Genomic DNA, 18699 nt, shown 5'->3' with positions numbered 1-18699 from the left:
CATTTTTTAGCATCATTACCACCTGGTGGCACCTGGGAAAATGTTGTACATGTTAATTCCAGGTTTTGAAATTTTTGTCAAATAAATTAGCAACAGGTTTGCAGAAGTAAACTATTTTCTCAGCTGAGAGTCTGAGTAGAGAATTGCCTGGAAATTAGTTGGTAAAAAGGAGACATTTCTTACAGTCAATTTAAATCACAGAGTCTGAGCAGAGTCTTCTCTACAGCAGGTTAGCTGTGCAACATCAGTTTACTTGGTAATGTAGCCAGAGTAAAAGAAAGCCACTGTCATGAAGCTGAAAGCTCTGGGTTTAAGCTCAATATACCAAGCTAACCTATTAATCTCGCCTGTAGTACACCCTCAGATCTAGTCTACTTAGTTGCTCATACTAAACAATTCTCAGATGTCAATGCTGACTTTTTTTTCAGAAGAAGAAATGACTGTTTATTGTAAAGCCTGAAGAATAAAGTTAACAGAACGTGTCAGGCAGCACTGAACCCATGTATAGATTTTTAATTTGGCATCAATCAGGTCTTGTCCTTTTCTCATGTTCATTATATCAGCGAGATTAAGGAAGACTTTCCAGACTCAGGACGAGAGTCAGTGTGTTAGCCAGACTGTGTTGGATGTTAATGTTGCATAACAGCACACACCTGGATCAATGTTACTAGTGCAAAATATTAAGAAGAAAAGCAGAACAGTACATTTTTTCTTGCCATGCAAAAATAGAATTTCTTTTCTCAGTATATAAAAAAATCCAATTTCAGCCATATAGCATTTTTAGAGTGTTACACTGCAAAATGCAGTATTTTGCATGGTGATAAGAGTGCATCATTTTGAAAATATTGTTGCACACACTTAAAAATTGTAGCTTTGTGATTATTTTTCTTTAGATTTATTTGTTTAGAGCTTTTGGTTTTGGTAACCTGAATTGAAACACCTAACCTCACTTTGTCTTTAATAAAGTTCATTTTCAGTGTTGTGGTCACAGGAGCTTTACTGGACTGTATTGTTTCCTTCATGTAGAGAATGTACCATCGTCGTTGTTAATACTTTTGCTACTGAAATCGTCAGGTTCATTTGAGCTAAGGACAGATTTTTAGTTATTTATGTCACTTACCAGCCTACATGTATTGCCAGTTAGGTTTTGTTTTACATCATAGACCCCATAAATATATACATTTTGGAATCCTTTGTCCAATATATGCAACATGTAGACCAAGTTTTGTTTTATGCTGTGATAAAGAGGGATACTTTCCTCAGATGCCTCACATTATCTCCATCTGGCTCTGTTGCCTTCCGTTTCCCTCTCCTTCTCTGTCCTTCCTTCTCCTCTTGAATTTCCTACTTAGCTCTTCCATGAAGAGTTGGCCCTCCAGTGGGTTGTGAGCAGTGGCAGCGTCAGGGAGGGCGCTCTGCAACAGGCCTGGTTTTTCTTTGAACTCATGGTAGGAATGAAATCTTAAAAAACATTGCAAAGAAAATTTGATTCCATATGCTGTTGTTCTTTTTTCTGAAATGCATATAAATTGCTGCACTGACCACAGGTGAAGAGCATTATCCACCACCTTTACTTCACTGACCGCTTAGAGTCACCCAGGAAGAATCGCTTCCCTGAGCGCTTCATGGATGACATTACAGCCCTGGTCAGCACCATCGCTGGTGACATTGTGTCGCGCTTCCAGAAGGTAAATAATGACCTCATGAAATAATGATAGCATAAAGCCTCTCATGGTATCAACAATTGGCGCACAGTTTTTGGAGTACAGGCTGGAGTACTGCCTACAAGAAAAGTTAGACAACCTTTCTGTAAAGCAGGTTCAGGAGTTTTTTTTTTTTAAATTTGTTCAGGATCTGGAGCTGGTAGAGAGGCTAAACACCAGCCTGGCCTTCTTTCTCAATGACTTGCTGTCAGTCATGGACCGAGGCTTTGTCTTCACTCTAATCAAGGCATACTGGAAACAGGTAGGTTTCTTATTTTGTTTTTCACATGTGTCTAATATGTGTTTTTTTAATTCATGCAGGATAATGCAGTTCCATTCACATCAATGTGTAGGTGCAGGTATGCAAGAGTTTGTAAAATAAATAGTTTGAACTGCAGATCTCCTTTTCTTTGTGATTTATGTTCATTTTAAGATGTATAAATAACGCATTTTGGAACTATTGAGTTCTAGTTTGTGATGGCCTATATATAATAGTTCAGGTATTTTGACTGCATATACTCCCATTTGTATTCCTCTGTGCCAACAATACCCATGGCATAATGTATGTAAAGCATATGAGTCTGGACAGACATAGAAGTGAACTGTAACTTGACTGGCTGACAGAGACATAAGAATATCAGACGATTCGTCCTTTTATAAAGAAGGCATTTTTAAATAAGACGAGTGTTTAAAAATATACATCAATGTTCACTGTTTCTTCTTTCTAGGTGTCCACAAAGCTTTATGCTCTGCAGAACCCAACCTTGGAGTCTTTGAGGCTGGATTTTTAAGAATTGTTTGCAGTCATGAACACTACGTCACCCTTAATCTGCCCTGCAGCCTGCTCACCCCACCTGCTTCTCCTTCGCCCTCTGTGTCATCAGCAACTTCACAGGTCAGACAAAAAGAGGTGGAGGGAGACTTTACAATGTCCTGTCACAAATCATACTTATCACCAGATTTGATCATTAAAAATACAAGTAAAATCTCAGAAGACTGCTCAATTTTAGTTGCAATTAAAAATATTCACAAAGAGAATATATATAATGGCGACTTTCTTCTTTGGACTCCCTCTCTTCTCCCGCAGAGCTCTGGGTTCTCCACACATGTCCAGGACCAAAAGATAGCCAACATGTTTGAGCTGTCTGTCCCATTCAGAGAGCAGCATTATCTGGCTGGACTAGTCCTATCTGAGCTGTCAGTGATACTGGACCCAGACAATGAAGGGTTAGTGTGTTTGTCAAGACTGTCTAAACAAGAATTGTGTTTATTTGTTTGTGTGCCAGTTAAACTGCCAAGTGTTGTGGTGAGAGGAACATTACATCTTCAGGCTGTTACCTTTGCTTCTGTTAATCAGAGATAAGCTTGTGATCATTTACTTTTCAACATGACTGATAAAGATTGTGTACACAGGACAGATATAGGCACTGTTATGTCACCCATTGTTTTGTGGACTACCATTTTAAGGCCTCAAGTTTGCAGTTTGCTTTTAAAGATGTTGGGCTTTCAAAGTCAGATGCAATGAGCGAAATTAGCAATTAGGATCAGAAACTCATTTGGAAAATGTTTGCTGAGGTAATAAATCAAGTGAGAAATGGGGTCATTTTTTGATAGGCTTCTGTACTTCTGAATTGACTTCACTTCTCAGATCAAGAGTCTACATCCATCTTTTACTTCTCGTCTTTGCTGATGAATTGCTACAGATATATTTAACATATGAGCGGATTCTGGTTATGCAGTATTTTCTCCTCATTCTCTCATTGTCATTTTTGCTCTTCAGATAAAATTCAACTACTCATTTTGCCTTTGTTTTCATGTTATAACTTTTTTTCTGTTATACTGTAGGATGTTTGGTCTACACAAGAAAGTGGTGAGTGTTGTTCACAACCTCCTGTCCAGCCATGACTCTGACCCGCGCTATGCTGATCCTGAGGTCAAGGCCCGAGTCGCCATGCTTTACTTGCCTCTCATTGGCATCGTCATGGAAACACTGCCACAACTCCATGACTTTACAGGTACAGATGATGAGCTATTTTTAACCCTAAGTACTTTAAAGAGGCCACAGACTTTTTTGCCAGACATGCAAACGTTTACAGTGGAGATTTTTGGGAGTTAACTGAAAACCCTTTTAAAACAGAACTATTTATTCATTACTGTGGAATACAAATGTTTGACATGTGCAGCTTTGTTATGTCTTCTGTAATATCCAACTTTTCTCCTGCTGTGCAGACACCAGCACTCTTTTAAGAGTTTCCTTTACTCAAAATCAAAAGTGACCAATGTAACTTCTTGGCAAAGATGAGCTTTTGAGATGTAATGTGGTAAAATGCCAAATATCCTGAATCCTGAGCTTTTCAAACGAATGCAGCGGTGGCGTTCTATGTGACCTCTAATAGCATATCCCTTTCAACCTGGAAGGCTATCAGTTGACCTGTAAAGGGTGTTGCCCCTAACATCATGTACCAGCTAATCTCTAAACTCAGTTCATCCCGATCACACTTCTTTTTCTCTCCTAACCCCCTACCCCAGTGTGCCTGTTTGCCCAGGCCTTCTTTCTCATAAGATTTTGTCTAAGTAGTATTCCATGATTTGTACTTAAATGACACACTCATAAGCGTTTGACATTGGCTCTAGTTCTTTGCATCCATGACATGCTCATATCATTTTTAATTCTCACTTAGCACTCAGATTTTCTTCTCTCTCTATTGTTCCATGCCCAGTGACTTCGCAATTTATGTTCCTTTCTTTCCTTTTTTGCCTCACTAGAGTCCCATAACCAGTGGGGTCGGCCAGGTGGTCCCCAGGGTGCAGCGGTGGGCAGCAGTGGAGAAGAGACAGAGGCGGAGGGCAACAGCATGATCAGTCAGACGGTCGCCATGGCAATTGCAGGCACTTCCACTGCATCTCCAATGTCCCGACCAAGCAGCTTCCTGCTCAACTCGCAGGTAACTGTTTGCTGGAGAGGAATGGCATGACATGGTCACTGTGATATGCCATTAAATATGCACTTTCCCTCCAGGGATTGATACGTTTTTCAGATTCTGATTCTGATTTACAGTCACTGACTGGCTTGCGATTGTAAAATCCTCTTGCATTCTTTTTGTCTCTCTCTGGTCCTGTCATTTCCTCTAAATTCTAATGGTTCATTTCTCCAGGCGAGTCGTCAGCACGGAAGCTTCTCCGCTGAGTCAAGTCGTAGTCTGCTGATCTGTCTGTTGTGGGTGCTGAAGAATGCTGATGAGCTGGTGCTACAGAAATGGTTCACAGATCTTTCAGTGTCCCAGCTCAACCGCCTGCTGGATCTCCTCTACCTCTGCGTCTCCTGCTTTGAGTACAAGGTAACATCAACAGTGAATCCACTTGCTGACTGATAAATTAAACCAATTACCAACTATATTCATTCAACAACAGGCACTTATTCTGTGTATTTTCCTCTAAAGCATATTTACATTAAAGAAACAGGGAATCGTATGAGCTAATATAATACTGCTGGTTGAAACTGAGCACTCATATTGAAGTGGGCTACTAAAATAGCACTTTTTATGTGCTTTAGTAGTGGCAGATTTTCTAATATTTTGCTGTTCTTACATTATTTTACATTGTGTTGGAAAAGAGGATTGGTTGTGCATGCTCCTATCCCTGCACTGCAGGACTGAAAGATTCAGGAAATCTTTTTTGCAGTCAGCAGTCAGACTGTTTAATTCAAAAGCAAAAAGATGAGACCAGACAATTGAATTTCCCTTCGGGGATCAATAAAGTCATTCTATTCTATTCTATTCTATTCTATTCTATTCTATTCTATTCTTCCAAATGGAGCTTCTCTCTGACTAATATGCTTTGGCTACTGTGGAGACAAAATAATAAAAGCAGACAATTTCCTTCTTTTTATAATCATCAATTTCTTTCTGTGTATTTCAAGCTCTTTCTGCTACGCTTTGTGGTTGGTTTTTGCTCTTTTGTGCTTGCACTTGTGTTTTCATACTACTAACCTGCTTTGCTTGCTGGGTGCTGTGCTGCATATAACTTTCCCTGCTGTGTGTTCTCTGTCCGTCCACTCACCCTCTGCCTCATGGATACAAGGCCCATGTTGTGTTCACCATGCAGGGAAAGAAGGCCTTTGAACGCATGAACAGCCTAACCTTTAAGAAGTCCAAAGATATGAAGGCAAAGCTGGAGGAGGCCATTCTGGGCAGCATTGGGGCCAGACAGGAAATGGTGCGACGCAGCCGGGGACAGCTAGGTGAGGCCTCCCATTCTGACTCCTGCTTAGACACGCACATACAGAGATAGGTAGACCTACATGAGAACTAACAAGAAAGCCAGAAATGCTCAAATACAGAAGTGAATTTGTGACCATGTAGGGCAAACACGTAGAAATACTTACAGCTCATTGCTCTGTCCTGCTTTTCAGCCTGCACACATAGCAGACACACATGCATACAAATGAACTTTTTGATATCTTTGTAAATACGACCACAAACAGTCAGTCACGTTTTTCTGTGTACACACAGCCTCTTTCATCACTATTAAATAAGTAAATAATGTTTCTTCACCATTTAGAGCGGAGTCCATCTGGCAGTGCTTTTGGCAGTCAGGAAAACCTGCGATGGAGGAAAGACATGACCCACTGGAGACAAAACAGCGAAAAGATGGACAAGTACGCTGGTCTTTGCTCTTCAGTTTGATATCCTAATTCTTATTTTAGTTGCAGAAAAACCTAAAAGGTTCCTCTGAGACACTTGAGCTGATTATTTTTCTAAACAGTGTTTGGGTCATTGTACAGCAACACATGCACAAATCAGGTTTCTATCCAAATATATTTCAAAGAAAATGCAAATGAATGTGCGTTTCCACCCACTGGCATTATGCAAATCTAAGGAGCTGAGCCTGGTGCCATTAAACCACTGCAGAGGAACAGGGTGCAGCAATATGACGCAATTAAAATAACACCAGTTGAGTCCCAAATAGTGGAAAACCAAGTGGAACAAGATGGAAATCTTTGTCTCATATATTCGAGAAACTTCAGAGTTTTTTCATCAGTCTACATGTGTTCTTCTGCTATTTTTTCGACTCTGCAGTGGAGGAGACATATTAGCGCTAAATAAATCGTTTTGCTAAGTTCATTTGTATACTGTGATGTTGCAGTTTGGTTTTATTGACCCATCGAATTTTCCACCCTGGGCAAAAATGAAAATCTTTGATGTGAAATGTGGACTTTTTCAAATTTCTGGTGTTTCCAAATATTAAGTCGTCAGCCACAAATGCATAAGTAGAACACTCATTAAAAGTATGAACCAATACATGATGCGTTATGTTCAAATGTTAAACAGTGTTAAATGATCATCCTTTAATGTTTTTCATAGGATATCAATTTAGGAATACATGGCCATCACAAACTCATTGTACATTGTTACTGTCCATGTCTTTACCGGATTTACAAAGGAACAGAATCAGATGTATTTAATGTATGACTGTGCAGATATTGTCATGTTTGACCAGCAATCAAAGACATCTGTGTAGCATACACTAACATTTTTATGTGTTTTTTTTTTCAAAATCTTTGGTCACTATTATGATAACAGAAAGTATAGTATTGTTTCTTTAGTTTGGTATTTTATTTATTTAATTTCTGTTCTTTTGTAAATTCTGCTGCAGCATTTGTGTTCTGTTAATTTCCATTTGCTCTCTCGTGTTGCTGTGTGTTTATGTAGGAATCACAGATCAGTCAGGTATTGTATGGTCCACATTTGCTGTGTGCTCCTCTGAATTATCCCCTGCTTTAGTGCCTCTTTCATGGTCTTCTGTCATGCATGTGGGAAGTCGGACAGTTAAAATGGACACAAAATGATTGTATTAGTTTGTAGTAAGGTTTTGGCCTGAAGAACTTGGCTTTGAACAAGACATTGAATTATTTTGTAACTGGTGGCCAAGCAGCAAAGCAGCGTATGCACTCACTGTGTTCCTGCCTTTTCTTTACCACCTTTTCTTTTTTCTCTAATACGATTGGAGGCTACAGCAGCCCATAGAGTTGTAGGATAATAACAATTGGAGTTTGGCACAGTCCCCTGATTCTCTTCACCATGTTTCATGTCTGTGTTTCAAACACGCCAGCGTCACCAATAGGTTGAAGTTAGAGGTGTGTTTATGCACTTTTGGATCATATGTCCACATTTTCATTATGATGTAGCATAGAATTCAAAGCACTTTAGCCAATTTAAGACCTAAAAATTTTATAGGCTGCTATTTTTTCCACCTTCAGACCAAGCCTCAGAAAAATGTACGTATAGATTTTGAATTTTCTCAGACATTGTTTTGTAAATTAACTGTGTGTATGGATACAGCACCCTTTCTTGCAGTTATCAAAAAAAGCAAATAACATAATTTTACAAGTGAAGGGTGCTACAGTAAACACAAATGTGTTTTTCCTGATCATGTTGCTTTAACTTTAAAATGTTTTTCATGGCTATAAATGTTATAAGATATCAAAAGTAATGTACTCATATAGATACTTGCTCATCTACAATTCTTAAAGTTTGCGGATGCTAACCTCAACGTATATCATCTTGTCTGAAGCACACAAACAACCAAAACAGGATGTGGCGTCATATTGCTTTTACCTGGTCTTTGGTCAGTTTACATTAAACTTGATATCAGTATTTAGAGGCACACTTTTGCCATGACCAGATCAGGTTTTCATGGTGACTGTGCTCTGCTAACCTGCTTGGCTCCGGTTCAGCAGCTTGCTGCCTGCAGTGATAGTTATTTTTACCACTGATGCAGTCAGTAGTGCGTTACTATTCATTTTCTCTCCATTTTAACTTTTTAAGTTCAAACATGCACATCAGTGCACCAACAGGGAACCCCTGATCCTGGTTCTGCCCCTTGAATCCCCTGCCCCATCAGTCCCTCTGTCCTGGTAACAGCATATGTCTTGGGGTTGGTAGTGGTTGCAGTGGGTCTGTTTTGCTTTTTAACCAGTGTGCTTCTTGTTTCGGGGCTCTGACTTGTGTGTCTCTGTACTTGCTGTTGCAGAAAAAAATAACAAGAAGACAAATGTAGCAATGACTGTTTTTTGTTTGAGGTTATCTATTTGAAGAGCTCATTTGCAAAAACAGATAACTCCATTTTGATAAATTTAAAAAAAAAACATTTTTTATTGTTTACTTGAGATAATATCAATCAAACTGAGTTGAGTGGATTTGACTCAGTAGAAAAATACATGACAAAATAGAGAAAAAAATGAATTATTAGTTTTATTATTATTATTGTCTCTAGTAAACAATAAAAAACGAGTTTTTGAAAACGGAGTTACCTGTTTTTGCAAATGAACTCTTCATTTGTTCTTTTGAAAACAATTCAAGTAATATGCTTTATGACCAAAACCCAGAGCTAGCATAGCTTCATATGAGGAAGCATAGACGGTTTAGGACATGTAGATTTACAACATTTATCACTCGTGCATTGCACATAGACCGGAAATGTTTTACTTTAGCTGCTCATGTAATTAACAATGAGGAACAGCCTTAATGCCTTTGAACCTCTTAACATGCTGTTGATGGAAGTTGTAGGTTTAGGCTAACTCTGTATTACTGGATCAGCATGTATTGTTGCTGTGTAGCTAAAGAAGTGTCTTAAAGTACAATATTGGATTTTACCTGTGCCAAATAGCTTTACCATGATTGTTATACGATACAGTTGTGACTGAGGTTCCACATGCCTTATTCTGCCTCTAAACCTCCTACATTGTTTATCATTGTGTGCATCAACTGGAATGTGGTGACTGGGAGCTTATGCAACATGCAGCTGTGTACCATCAGCAATTTTATTATAAATACGTGGGCATTTTAGTTTATTTTCTGACATTATTTCCTTGTTTCTTGATTGTAGGACAAGAGCAGAGCTGGAACACGAAGCCCTTATTGATGGTAACCTTGCAACGGAGGCCAATTTAATTATTCTCGATACCTTGGAGATCATTGTACAGGTACACAAGCAAACCAGACTTATCCATGCAAAATGCAAATATGGATAAGCACTATCATTCTGATGTGAACTTGCTCCTATGACACCCACACATGTCCCTCTCCTTCCAGACGGCATCAGTGACAGAATCTAAGGAGAGTATCTTGGGTGGGGTTTTGAAGGTGCTACTTCACAGCATGGCCTGCAACCAGAGCGCCCTCTACCTTCAGCACTGTTTTGCCACACAGAGGGCTCTTGTGTCTAAGGTTAGACTAATTAGTTGTTTTTTTTATTTTTACATAAGTGTGTCTAACTGCATCTCAACTTTACAATTTTTTCCAGGATTACATGTCAATTTGTGTGTATTTCTCTCTGCACATGTAGTTTCCTGAACTGTTGTTTGAGGAGGAAACGGAGCAATGTGCTGATCTGTGTTTGCGACTGCTGAGGAGCTGTAGCAGTAGCATAAGTACCATCAGAGCCCACGCTAGCGCCTCCCTCTACCTCCTCATGAGGCAAAACTTTGAAATCGGCAACGTAAGTATAACAGCACAACCTAAGGTTAATAACCTGAAATGTTGCTTTATTAGTTGGATAGCAGCGTTTTCATTAGCCTGGAATTATGGTTGAAAATGTTAACGAGCCCCTGGAATGTAACTTTCTTAACAGCATAGTTCATATTAGGAAGAAATTACTCTTGGTGGGCCACTTCTCAGTGGTTGACTTGCGTTTCTTTTTCTTTTCTGTTTTTCTTCACAATGTAACACCCAAATAAGCATAATGCCAAACACTGCAGTCAGCCAATTTTGCCCGATTAATGGTACATTCATCATTTGCTTTGTTAGTGAAGGCAGACTTTTCACATACACCTTTGGAAAATTGCTTCCAAGCTAGAAAGGGCATTTGGGCTGTGCAGTATTTCCTCCCCAGTGCATATCTGTCAAACAAAAGCCAACAGTCTTGACAAAATATTGTGTTTGTAATCTTTCTTCTTCTGTTGCACTTTTCAGAACTTTGCAAGAGTGAAGATGCAGGTGACCATGTCCCTTTCCTCACTGGTGGGAACATCTCAGAATTTTAATGAAGAGTTCCTCCGTCGTTCTCTAAAGACTATACTTACTTATGCAGAAGAGGACCTTGAACTGAGAGAAACCACGTTCCCAGACCAGGTACTAATTATTCCTTCAAGTCATTTAGTTATTATTCATCACAGTGATATTGTTTCTGGAATGGAGTGTTCATTTATTACTGACACTCAATTTTATTTATTGAATATTCAAATCTTTACTGCACCTTATAATACCAAACCAAGTCTTCATTCATCATACAGTATGCTGTGTATTTACCTGAAGCGCTGTATTTTACACTTCCAGGTCCAGGACCTTGTGTTCAATCTGCACATGATCTTGTCAGACACAGTGAAGATGAAGGAGCACCAGGAAGATCCTGAGATGTTAATAGATCTGATGTACAGGTACAGAACACAATTGCAATCAAGCAGCTCCATTTTAGTACTTAAAGGTGTTTGTTTTCATCTTACCTTGTTATTTCTGTGCTTTCCTGTGTGTGGTCTGACTTTGTTTTTGGGTTTTGTCCAACTATAGGATTGCAAAAGGGTACCAGACGTCTCCAGACCTGCGGCTAACGTGGCTCCAGAATATGGCTGGAAAGCACTCTGAGAGGAATAACCACGCTGAGGCTGCTCAGTGTCTGGTGCACAGTGCTGCCCTAGTAGCAGAATACCTGAGTATGTTGGAGGACCGCAAGTATCTGCCTGTAGGCTGCGTCACCTTCCAGGTAAGGACAGCTCCACTAGAAATGTTTGTACATATGTCTGACTCCTGGAGTAATCCACACAGCTTTTTGGCCCAAAAACATGTCTGCTAATGAGTATGCTTGCACCACTTCTGTCTTTTTTTTTGCATCTGTTTATTTGGACGTGTATTGCAGAATATTTCCTCCAATGTGCTGGAGGAATCTGCAGTCTCTGACGACGTGGTGTCACCAGATGAGGAGGGCATCTGCTCAGGGAAATACTTCACAGAAATTGGTCTCGTGGGCCTCCTGGAGCAGGCTGCTGCCTCCTTCTCCATGGTGAGAGATGGGTGATTAGATGGATGGATGTTGACATTGATGTTGCCGAGTCAGGGATTTTTGAACAAGTGGCTTCCTGTCTCTCTTACACACCAAACAAATAAATGTACAGTACAAAATGACGAGTGAGTTGTGGGACAGACTGCCTGACATCTTAATTTATACCTCCAGTTCTGAGAAAATCCAAACACTTAGGCTGGGGTATTTTGTAACTAATTGACTGAATTTGGTGGCTGATTGTAGAAAACTGACGTTGGTATTGTTCTCCCTTCCAGGCCGGCATGTATGAGGCAGTGAATGAAGTCTACAAGGTACTGATCCCAATCCATGAAGCCAACAGGGATGCAAAGAAGCTAGCCACCATTCATGGTAAACTCCAGGAAGCCTTTGGCAAAATTGTTCATCAGGTAAACACACATACACACACAAGTAGATTTTCTTTTCCACACTAGGCTCCAGTGGCTTGACGCGACGCTGAATTTACACAAGAGCCAAAAGACAAAAATGTTGTTTAGTGTCTCAGTGTGACCCAAATTTGATGACTTTCCAGTGTCAGTGTTTGACTATGAGAAGATCACGTCAGGGTTACATAAGATTTTAAATGTTTTTTTATCAGTTTGTTCTTGTGTAAATCCAGCAAGAGTTGTGTTAAAAATCTTACAATGGCATGTTTAAAGATCAGCACTTTGTTTAGAAACCCAAAACCTTCACAGTCACATGGACTTTTGCACAAGTGCACTTTTATCACACATATTAAATGTCATATTAATGAGGCAGTGTAGAGGGTTAAGATATTTTTTATTAACAATGTGAAGTACCACAGAGAGTAGAAGGAGCAAAGCTTCTCATCTGCATTGCCTCCAAATATTTATTACAGTTTTGACACAATTAATGACATCAAGCAGGAAAACTGCTGGATGTGTCATGATGTTGCTTCCACACCAGCCTTCACACAGACACAGCTATGCATGATGTTATTATTATTTGGCGTTTTAATTCCAGTGTATTCATTTATTTATATTATGTCTGATACCTGGCATGCTTTATTTGTGAAGTATAAAATTAAGGATGCATGAGATGTGGGAAGAGACTCCAGTTGTGGTTTTTGGTTAAAGGCCAGTGGTGTGATTCATGATAACGATGTCAGGTTACTGTGTGGGCAGGGTTACAGTCGTCTGGTGTGCAGAGCAACTGCTCTCACTAAGTCTTGTTTTGGGATCCATTCAGTAATGATAATATTCCTTGTTTGTTTATTTTTTGGTATTTTTTGTCAGAGGTCAGATGCTCTGTTCTCCAGCTCGACATCCTAGTAACCTGGATTATTTTCAAAGGGCTCATCCTCCTTGTTATAACATCATGTGTGTGCCACACCGTGTGTGTGTGTTTGGGGGGGGTGTATGTGTCTTGTCGTTCACATGTCTTGTATTCTCTTTGTTACACAGAGTACTGGCTGGGAGGTAGGTGGCTAAACAGTTCCTGCTTGGCCCTGCTCATGTTGTTTATCTTTTCGTATTTTTATTTACTCTCATCTTTTTATTTGCTAGCTGTGGGCATTCTGTTGCTCTCTTTGCTTTGTTACATACATCCAATCCATTAACATCTGCAGACAATGTCAACTGTCTGCCCCCGCTGGGGACATTTGCTGTGCACACAGCAACACCTTCACCATTTTCCTCTCTCCTCCCTCCTCTGTGCAAGAGGAGCGTGTGTGTTTTGTTTTGTTTTTTATTTAAATGTGACAGTGTTGACAGGCTGTGCATGGGAGCCATGGTGTGTAACACTAATGACAGAAGTCTCAGTGAATGCATCACCTGCACAATCCGCACTTTTCCCATCCTCATCTTCTGTCTGTCTGCTGGTGTGTCAGTCAGCACACACTCATTGACTGGCACTATCTGCTATCACACTTCATCTCATCTCATCTCCAACCACAGGGCTCGATTTCAGTGCACTGTTTTGACATGAAGGGTATCTGTTAGCCTTCCTGCTCTAGCCGTGGGTCATTCTTGCCACACACAATTAAATGAGCCTTTTAAATCACAAGGTGTTGCAAACTTTGGGTCGAAGCTGGAACCAAATTCCTGAAGCAGTCAGGTTTTTTTTTCAAGAGGGTTCAACTCATAGTAATCATAGGATTACTTGATTTACCCCTTTTGTTTTGGATTAGTTGTTATTCTTACCCTTTCTTTTAATAGTTTAAACTAAATCGACCCCTGATTTTTTGTCATCCATTCTGTTCTTTTGTTAACAGTATTAACCTCTGAGTTCTCATGGTTTGTTGCATGAATTGGACAGAGCACTCGGTGTCCCTTTTGGAAATGCACGGAGAGTGCATGGTCTGTTTCTGAGGGTTGTGGATCTTTATTTTCTCACTTTCTTTCTTTTTTGTTTGTCACTGTCTACCTTTGCATGGTCCGGATCCTCCACAATAAGTTTCTGTTCTTTCTCAAAATCAATGGAGACATTTTTGCTGTTGTGTGTCAGTTTGTGTTTTTGAAATTTCTGGAGGAACCCAGTCCTGATTAAAATTTGTTCTGTTTTCTCCTTTTTGATTTCCCTGGTTGCCGATCCTTCCTTCCCACTTTACTTAATTGTGTCTTGTGGTAAGTTTCTTAGTTTTCAGGGCTTTTTAAATCACTGCTTAAATTTATGTTTCAATCAGCAGTTCAAGTAACAACACATGAATGCTTTCTTTCTTGATTTACCACCAACTTCCAAGAGTTGTCAACACGGGTTACATAATTGTCTTTTACAAGACGCTTTATAACTATCGCCTCATATTTTAGAAGCTTTCCCCTTTTCATGCTGTACACATACTTACAGTTTCTTTACATATGCCTGGTTACACCCACTACATCTCCTGACCCTAAATACATACTTTCTGTGGCACTACTCTCTGGATAACCTTTCCAAGTAGTGGTCTGTGCAGAAAAATTTTTTAGATTTCCGTGTCTTTATGGGTGTCTTTCCTGCCACTGAGCATAATGCTTCCAAAGATTTAACAGGGTGAATAGTTTTGATGTGATTACGGCCATTTCTGTTCTGCAGACTCTTGTTTTTCAGTGTTCACTTGTTCTCTTCCTCTATGACTTTTGTGCCATCAAAGGCTGGTATTTAGCGAACTTTTCTATGTGTTTGATCTATGAAATTGAGCTGTTTTTTTTCTTTCATAAAACAGGGAAAATTGCACACATGAGCATATCATCTACATATGAGTATACAGGAGATGTCAGTGTGATGCTGGTGACTGCTTATTGTTGTTATATGTAGATTCGAGGTTCATGGGAATATCGGCGGTTGTTTCATGTTGATTGTTCGACCGCTTTGCTTGTAACTGTGCACCTGTCTATTCTATGTCGGGTTTTAAATCGAAATTGAAAAGTTGTTAGAAATGTGAAAGTTGTTGTCATCCTCTTGGCAACTTCCTGTCCAACACTGAATTCCTTACACACCTCTAAATATACTGTCATACATCTGCACAGATTGCTACACACTGAACAGAAAAAGAAGATACATGACATGTAACAAGACATTGCTATTACTCATGTCTATTTAGCAACATCATTTCAGAGACTGCAATTTTTTTTATCAGATTGGTATCAGCGGGAACTTATGCCCGATCTTTTGTCATACTTTTTATCACGTGTTGTCAGTTTGAATAATTTAGTTAATATGGACAGCAGTATCAACCAAAAATGTATTGACTGTAGGGCTGCAACTGTCGATCATTTTAGTAATTGAGCATTCTGCTGATTATTGTGGTGATTAATTGAGTAATCGGATTCCGCGCTTAGCATGCATGTTACAACATCAAAGCGTATAAGCATATTGTGTATATATAGCATAGTACAGTGGTATTCAACTAAAACTAAAGCCATAAGAACCCCACATGTATTTAGTTGGTGATGCAGAAGTCACATACATTTGTTTTTATGTTGGGTCCATTTAAACTGCTGGTACTGATACAACACAAATAAACTGATCAGTTTATTAGTTTTTACTGCAGAGAATATTCAATCAGTACCATTAGTTTCACTTTGATTTAGCCACAAATTAAAGTGATTTCAGACCTACATGCACTTCAGTACAATATCATGTTTGAATAAATGAAATTTGATAGTTTATCGTGCAGCTCTCTGTTACGAATAATCAGCTGCATTGATCAGTAAAATAAATACACATTTAACAGTTTTCTACCAGCATTCCTGTCTTACATAATTTCCAGTAGCAGTTTTTTACTGTCATACATTTTTTTCCTCATTGTTCTCCATTATAACAGCCTGTTCATAATCGGTTCATTTTGTGCAGAAAACGAGTCAAATGATGTGTTAAATGCTCCTGTTTGTGTGGACAAGTTGGAAGCAGAAAGTCTGAGTTAACAAAGAAAGTTGATAATCACATTCATATCTGTTAGATTTCTTTGTGTGAGTCGACTCGACAGAAACTGAAACCTCAGTCAGAGTTGACTATGTCAGACTGCTTTCGTAGTTCAGTCCTCTGATCTGCTAAATGCTGTACATACTAGGAAAGCTGCACCGCTTAAAACTGAACCATTCCATCCAATTTAAAATCCCCTAATTTATTCTTTGTAGATCCAGGTCTGTATAGCATGAAGTCTGGGTCTGGACTTGGACTACGGTCCGCCAGTTAGTGACCTGAGGTCTAGTTTGTAGTGAAATAAACAAATCCTCCATTCAGAGAATTTTGCCTCGAGGAATTTTAGTAATCGAGTTACTCTAATAACTCAAGGAATTGTTTCAGCAATGACAATGCAAATTCAGCACAATTTATAATTGCCATGTGCTAATATTGCTGTCAAAACAGCCATTACATAGGCCACTGGAATATAGGAATGATGTCTTGCTCGACCCCAACTTGATTTAATACATCTGCAGTGAATAGGGGTTATTAAGCATCACAGAAAACTTTGTCATGCTGCCCTTTTCCTAGTTAAACCCTCCCAATGCTTTCCACTTGCCAACACAGAGGGGCCTACCTCCTCTAGTTGCCATCTGGTGGTGGAGCCTCTTACTGTTTTGCTGTGACAACTAACCTACAATACTTACAGAATATCTTTCCTTGGAAAATGATATGAGGTATCAGCAGATAATGACTTTGATCTGAGGTTAAAAGTAGCTGTATCAGGACATCACTAATATTTGGTTGGAAGTTTACAGATCCAGTATGAAACCTTCTGAACTGCTTCTGAGTGGAGTCGTCAGGACTGGCCTGATTTTAAAACTCCTCTAGTGTGAGTCCAGCATTGGCTGTGTACTATTAGAATCAACTAGAACCTTTTTTTTCACCCTTTACTCCTGTAAAGGGAGCTGAGGTCCGTCATAATTGTGTGGACTTGCCATAAGAATGTCAAAGAGCGATTGCAAATGCTACTGGTCCACAGTAAATTACAGCATGTACCAACATTCATCAGCAAAGAAGAGTTTAGCCTTTACACAGTAACTCTGCTCAGTGTCTTATTTGGATAAGACAATAATAAGCCGTTTGATCGAGTTTTTCATTGTTACTGATATTTTATTTTAAAATCTTTAGACTAATAATCATTTTCCTCTGCTCACAGGATGGGAAGAGGATGTTTGGTACATACTTCAGAGTTGGATTTTACGGTTCAAAATTTGGTGACTTAGACGAGCAGGAATTTGTCTACAAAGAGCCTGCCATCACTAAGCTGGCTGAAATCTCTCACAGGCTGGAGGTAAACACCACCATGTGGCTTGTGTATTTTCCTATAATGCTGATGCCTAAAGTTTATATTTGATAGTTTCCTACTAAGAAGTGAAATGGCCCTGCTCTGCTTCTGCTCTGTTAGGGTTTCTATGGTGAGCGATTTGGAGAGGACCAGGTAGAAGTCATTAAGGACTCCAATCCTGTGGACAAGTGCAAGCTGGACCCAAACAAGGCTAGTGTTAGATAAAGCATACATACCCATGTGGCAGATATTACTATCTAAAAGCTTTTCATAAAATGTAGCTTTTTCTTTCTCCAGGCTTTCATCCAGATCACATATGTGGAGCCGTACTTTGACACTTACGAGATGAAGGACCGTATCACTTACTTTGACAAGAACTACAACTTGCGACGTTTCGTCTACTGCACTCCTTTCACCCTGGATGGACGGGCCCATGGGGACCTGCACGAACAGTTCAAACGCAAGACCATCCTCACCACCTCCCACGCCTTCCCCTACATCAAGACAAGGATCAACATCATCCACAAAGAGGAGGTAGGAGGCAGTTTACAAGCAGCGTACAGATAAACAAGTTGAAGATCAGAGACCTGTTAGAAACCTTTGACTTTAAGCATCGTCATGCTTCAGTTTACATTTTATGTTCCTGTCCCTCCGTGGAAGGAAAACATTTTTCAAGTTTGGTAGCCCTTAAAGACCGATTGAGGTGTTTCATGCAACTTTAGCTCTGCACATAATAGGGCTGGACCCGAATGTCCGAATATCGAGTCGTGACAGTGGTATCCGAATATGTATTTTGAAATCCGAATATTTGGACAATTTGTCTGTCCCCTGTTGGACGTTACGATCCGAACCATCTAAATATTTGGCTTCTTCCGCCGTATACCCTCCCCCCGTTGGACGTTACGAACCGAACCGAATATTCGGATATTCATCATTAATCGAGGCTGAATATCTGGAGCCCAGAAATTGCTATTCGGGCCAGCCCGAGCACATTACCCTGTTCACTAAAACAGCTTAACTCTCTCGTTTTCTAGATTATATCCACACCCATTGAGGTGGCAATAGAGGACATGCAGAAGAAGACTCAGGAGTTGGCCTTTGCCACCCACCAGGACCCTGCTGACGCCAAGATGCTACAGATGGTCCTGCAAGGATCGGTGGGCACAACTGTAAACCAGGTAAGGCATGCAGATGAAAACAGGTCAGCGCTAACTATTCATCAAGACAAGTCAA

At 39.8% G+C, this 18699-nt stretch overlaps 1 protein-coding gene across 1 annotated transcript in view; it reads left to right on the top strand.

Annotated features, from left to right (window-relative positions):
• Positions 1-18699, top strand: part of dock7 (dedicator of cytokinesis 7) — a 57100-nt gene that overhangs the window by 34653 nt on the left and 3748 nt on the right. Inside the window, 23 exon segments of the mRNA XM_022206621.2 lie at positions 1353-1448; positions 1548-1688; positions 1852-1965; positions 2432-2489; positions 2492-2598; positions 2791-2930; positions 3549-3718; positions 4470-4648; positions 4859-5041; positions 5808-5943; positions 6264-6360; positions 9591-9687; positions 9797-9931; positions 10050-10202; positions 10676-10834; positions 11039-11139; positions 11270-11462; positions 11616-11759; positions 12035-12166; positions 17338-17472; positions 17587-17676; positions 17764-18000; positions 18501-18644. Of these exon segments, the coding sequence (XP_022062313.2) occupies positions 1353-1448; positions 1548-1688; positions 1852-1965; positions 2432-2489; positions 2492-2598; positions 2791-2930; positions 3549-3718; positions 4470-4648; positions 4859-5041; positions 5808-5943; positions 6264-6360; positions 9591-9687; positions 9797-9931; positions 10050-10202; positions 10676-10834; positions 11039-11139; positions 11270-11462; positions 11616-11759; positions 12035-12166; positions 17338-17472; positions 17587-17676; positions 17764-18000; positions 18501-18644 (3141 nt within the window).

This window comes from Acanthochromis polyacanthus, chromosome 4 (assembly GCF_021347895.1).
Source record: "Acanthochromis polyacanthus isolate Apoly-LR-REF ecotype Palm Island chromosome 4, KAUST_Apoly_ChrSc, whole genome shotgun sequence".
NCBI classification, from domain to species: domain Eukaryota; kingdom Metazoa; phylum Chordata; class Actinopteri; family Pomacentridae; genus Acanthochromis; species Acanthochromis polyacanthus.
The sequence above is the reverse complement of the archived record's forward strand: the minus strand, read 5'-3'. Positions and strand labels throughout refer to the sequence as shown.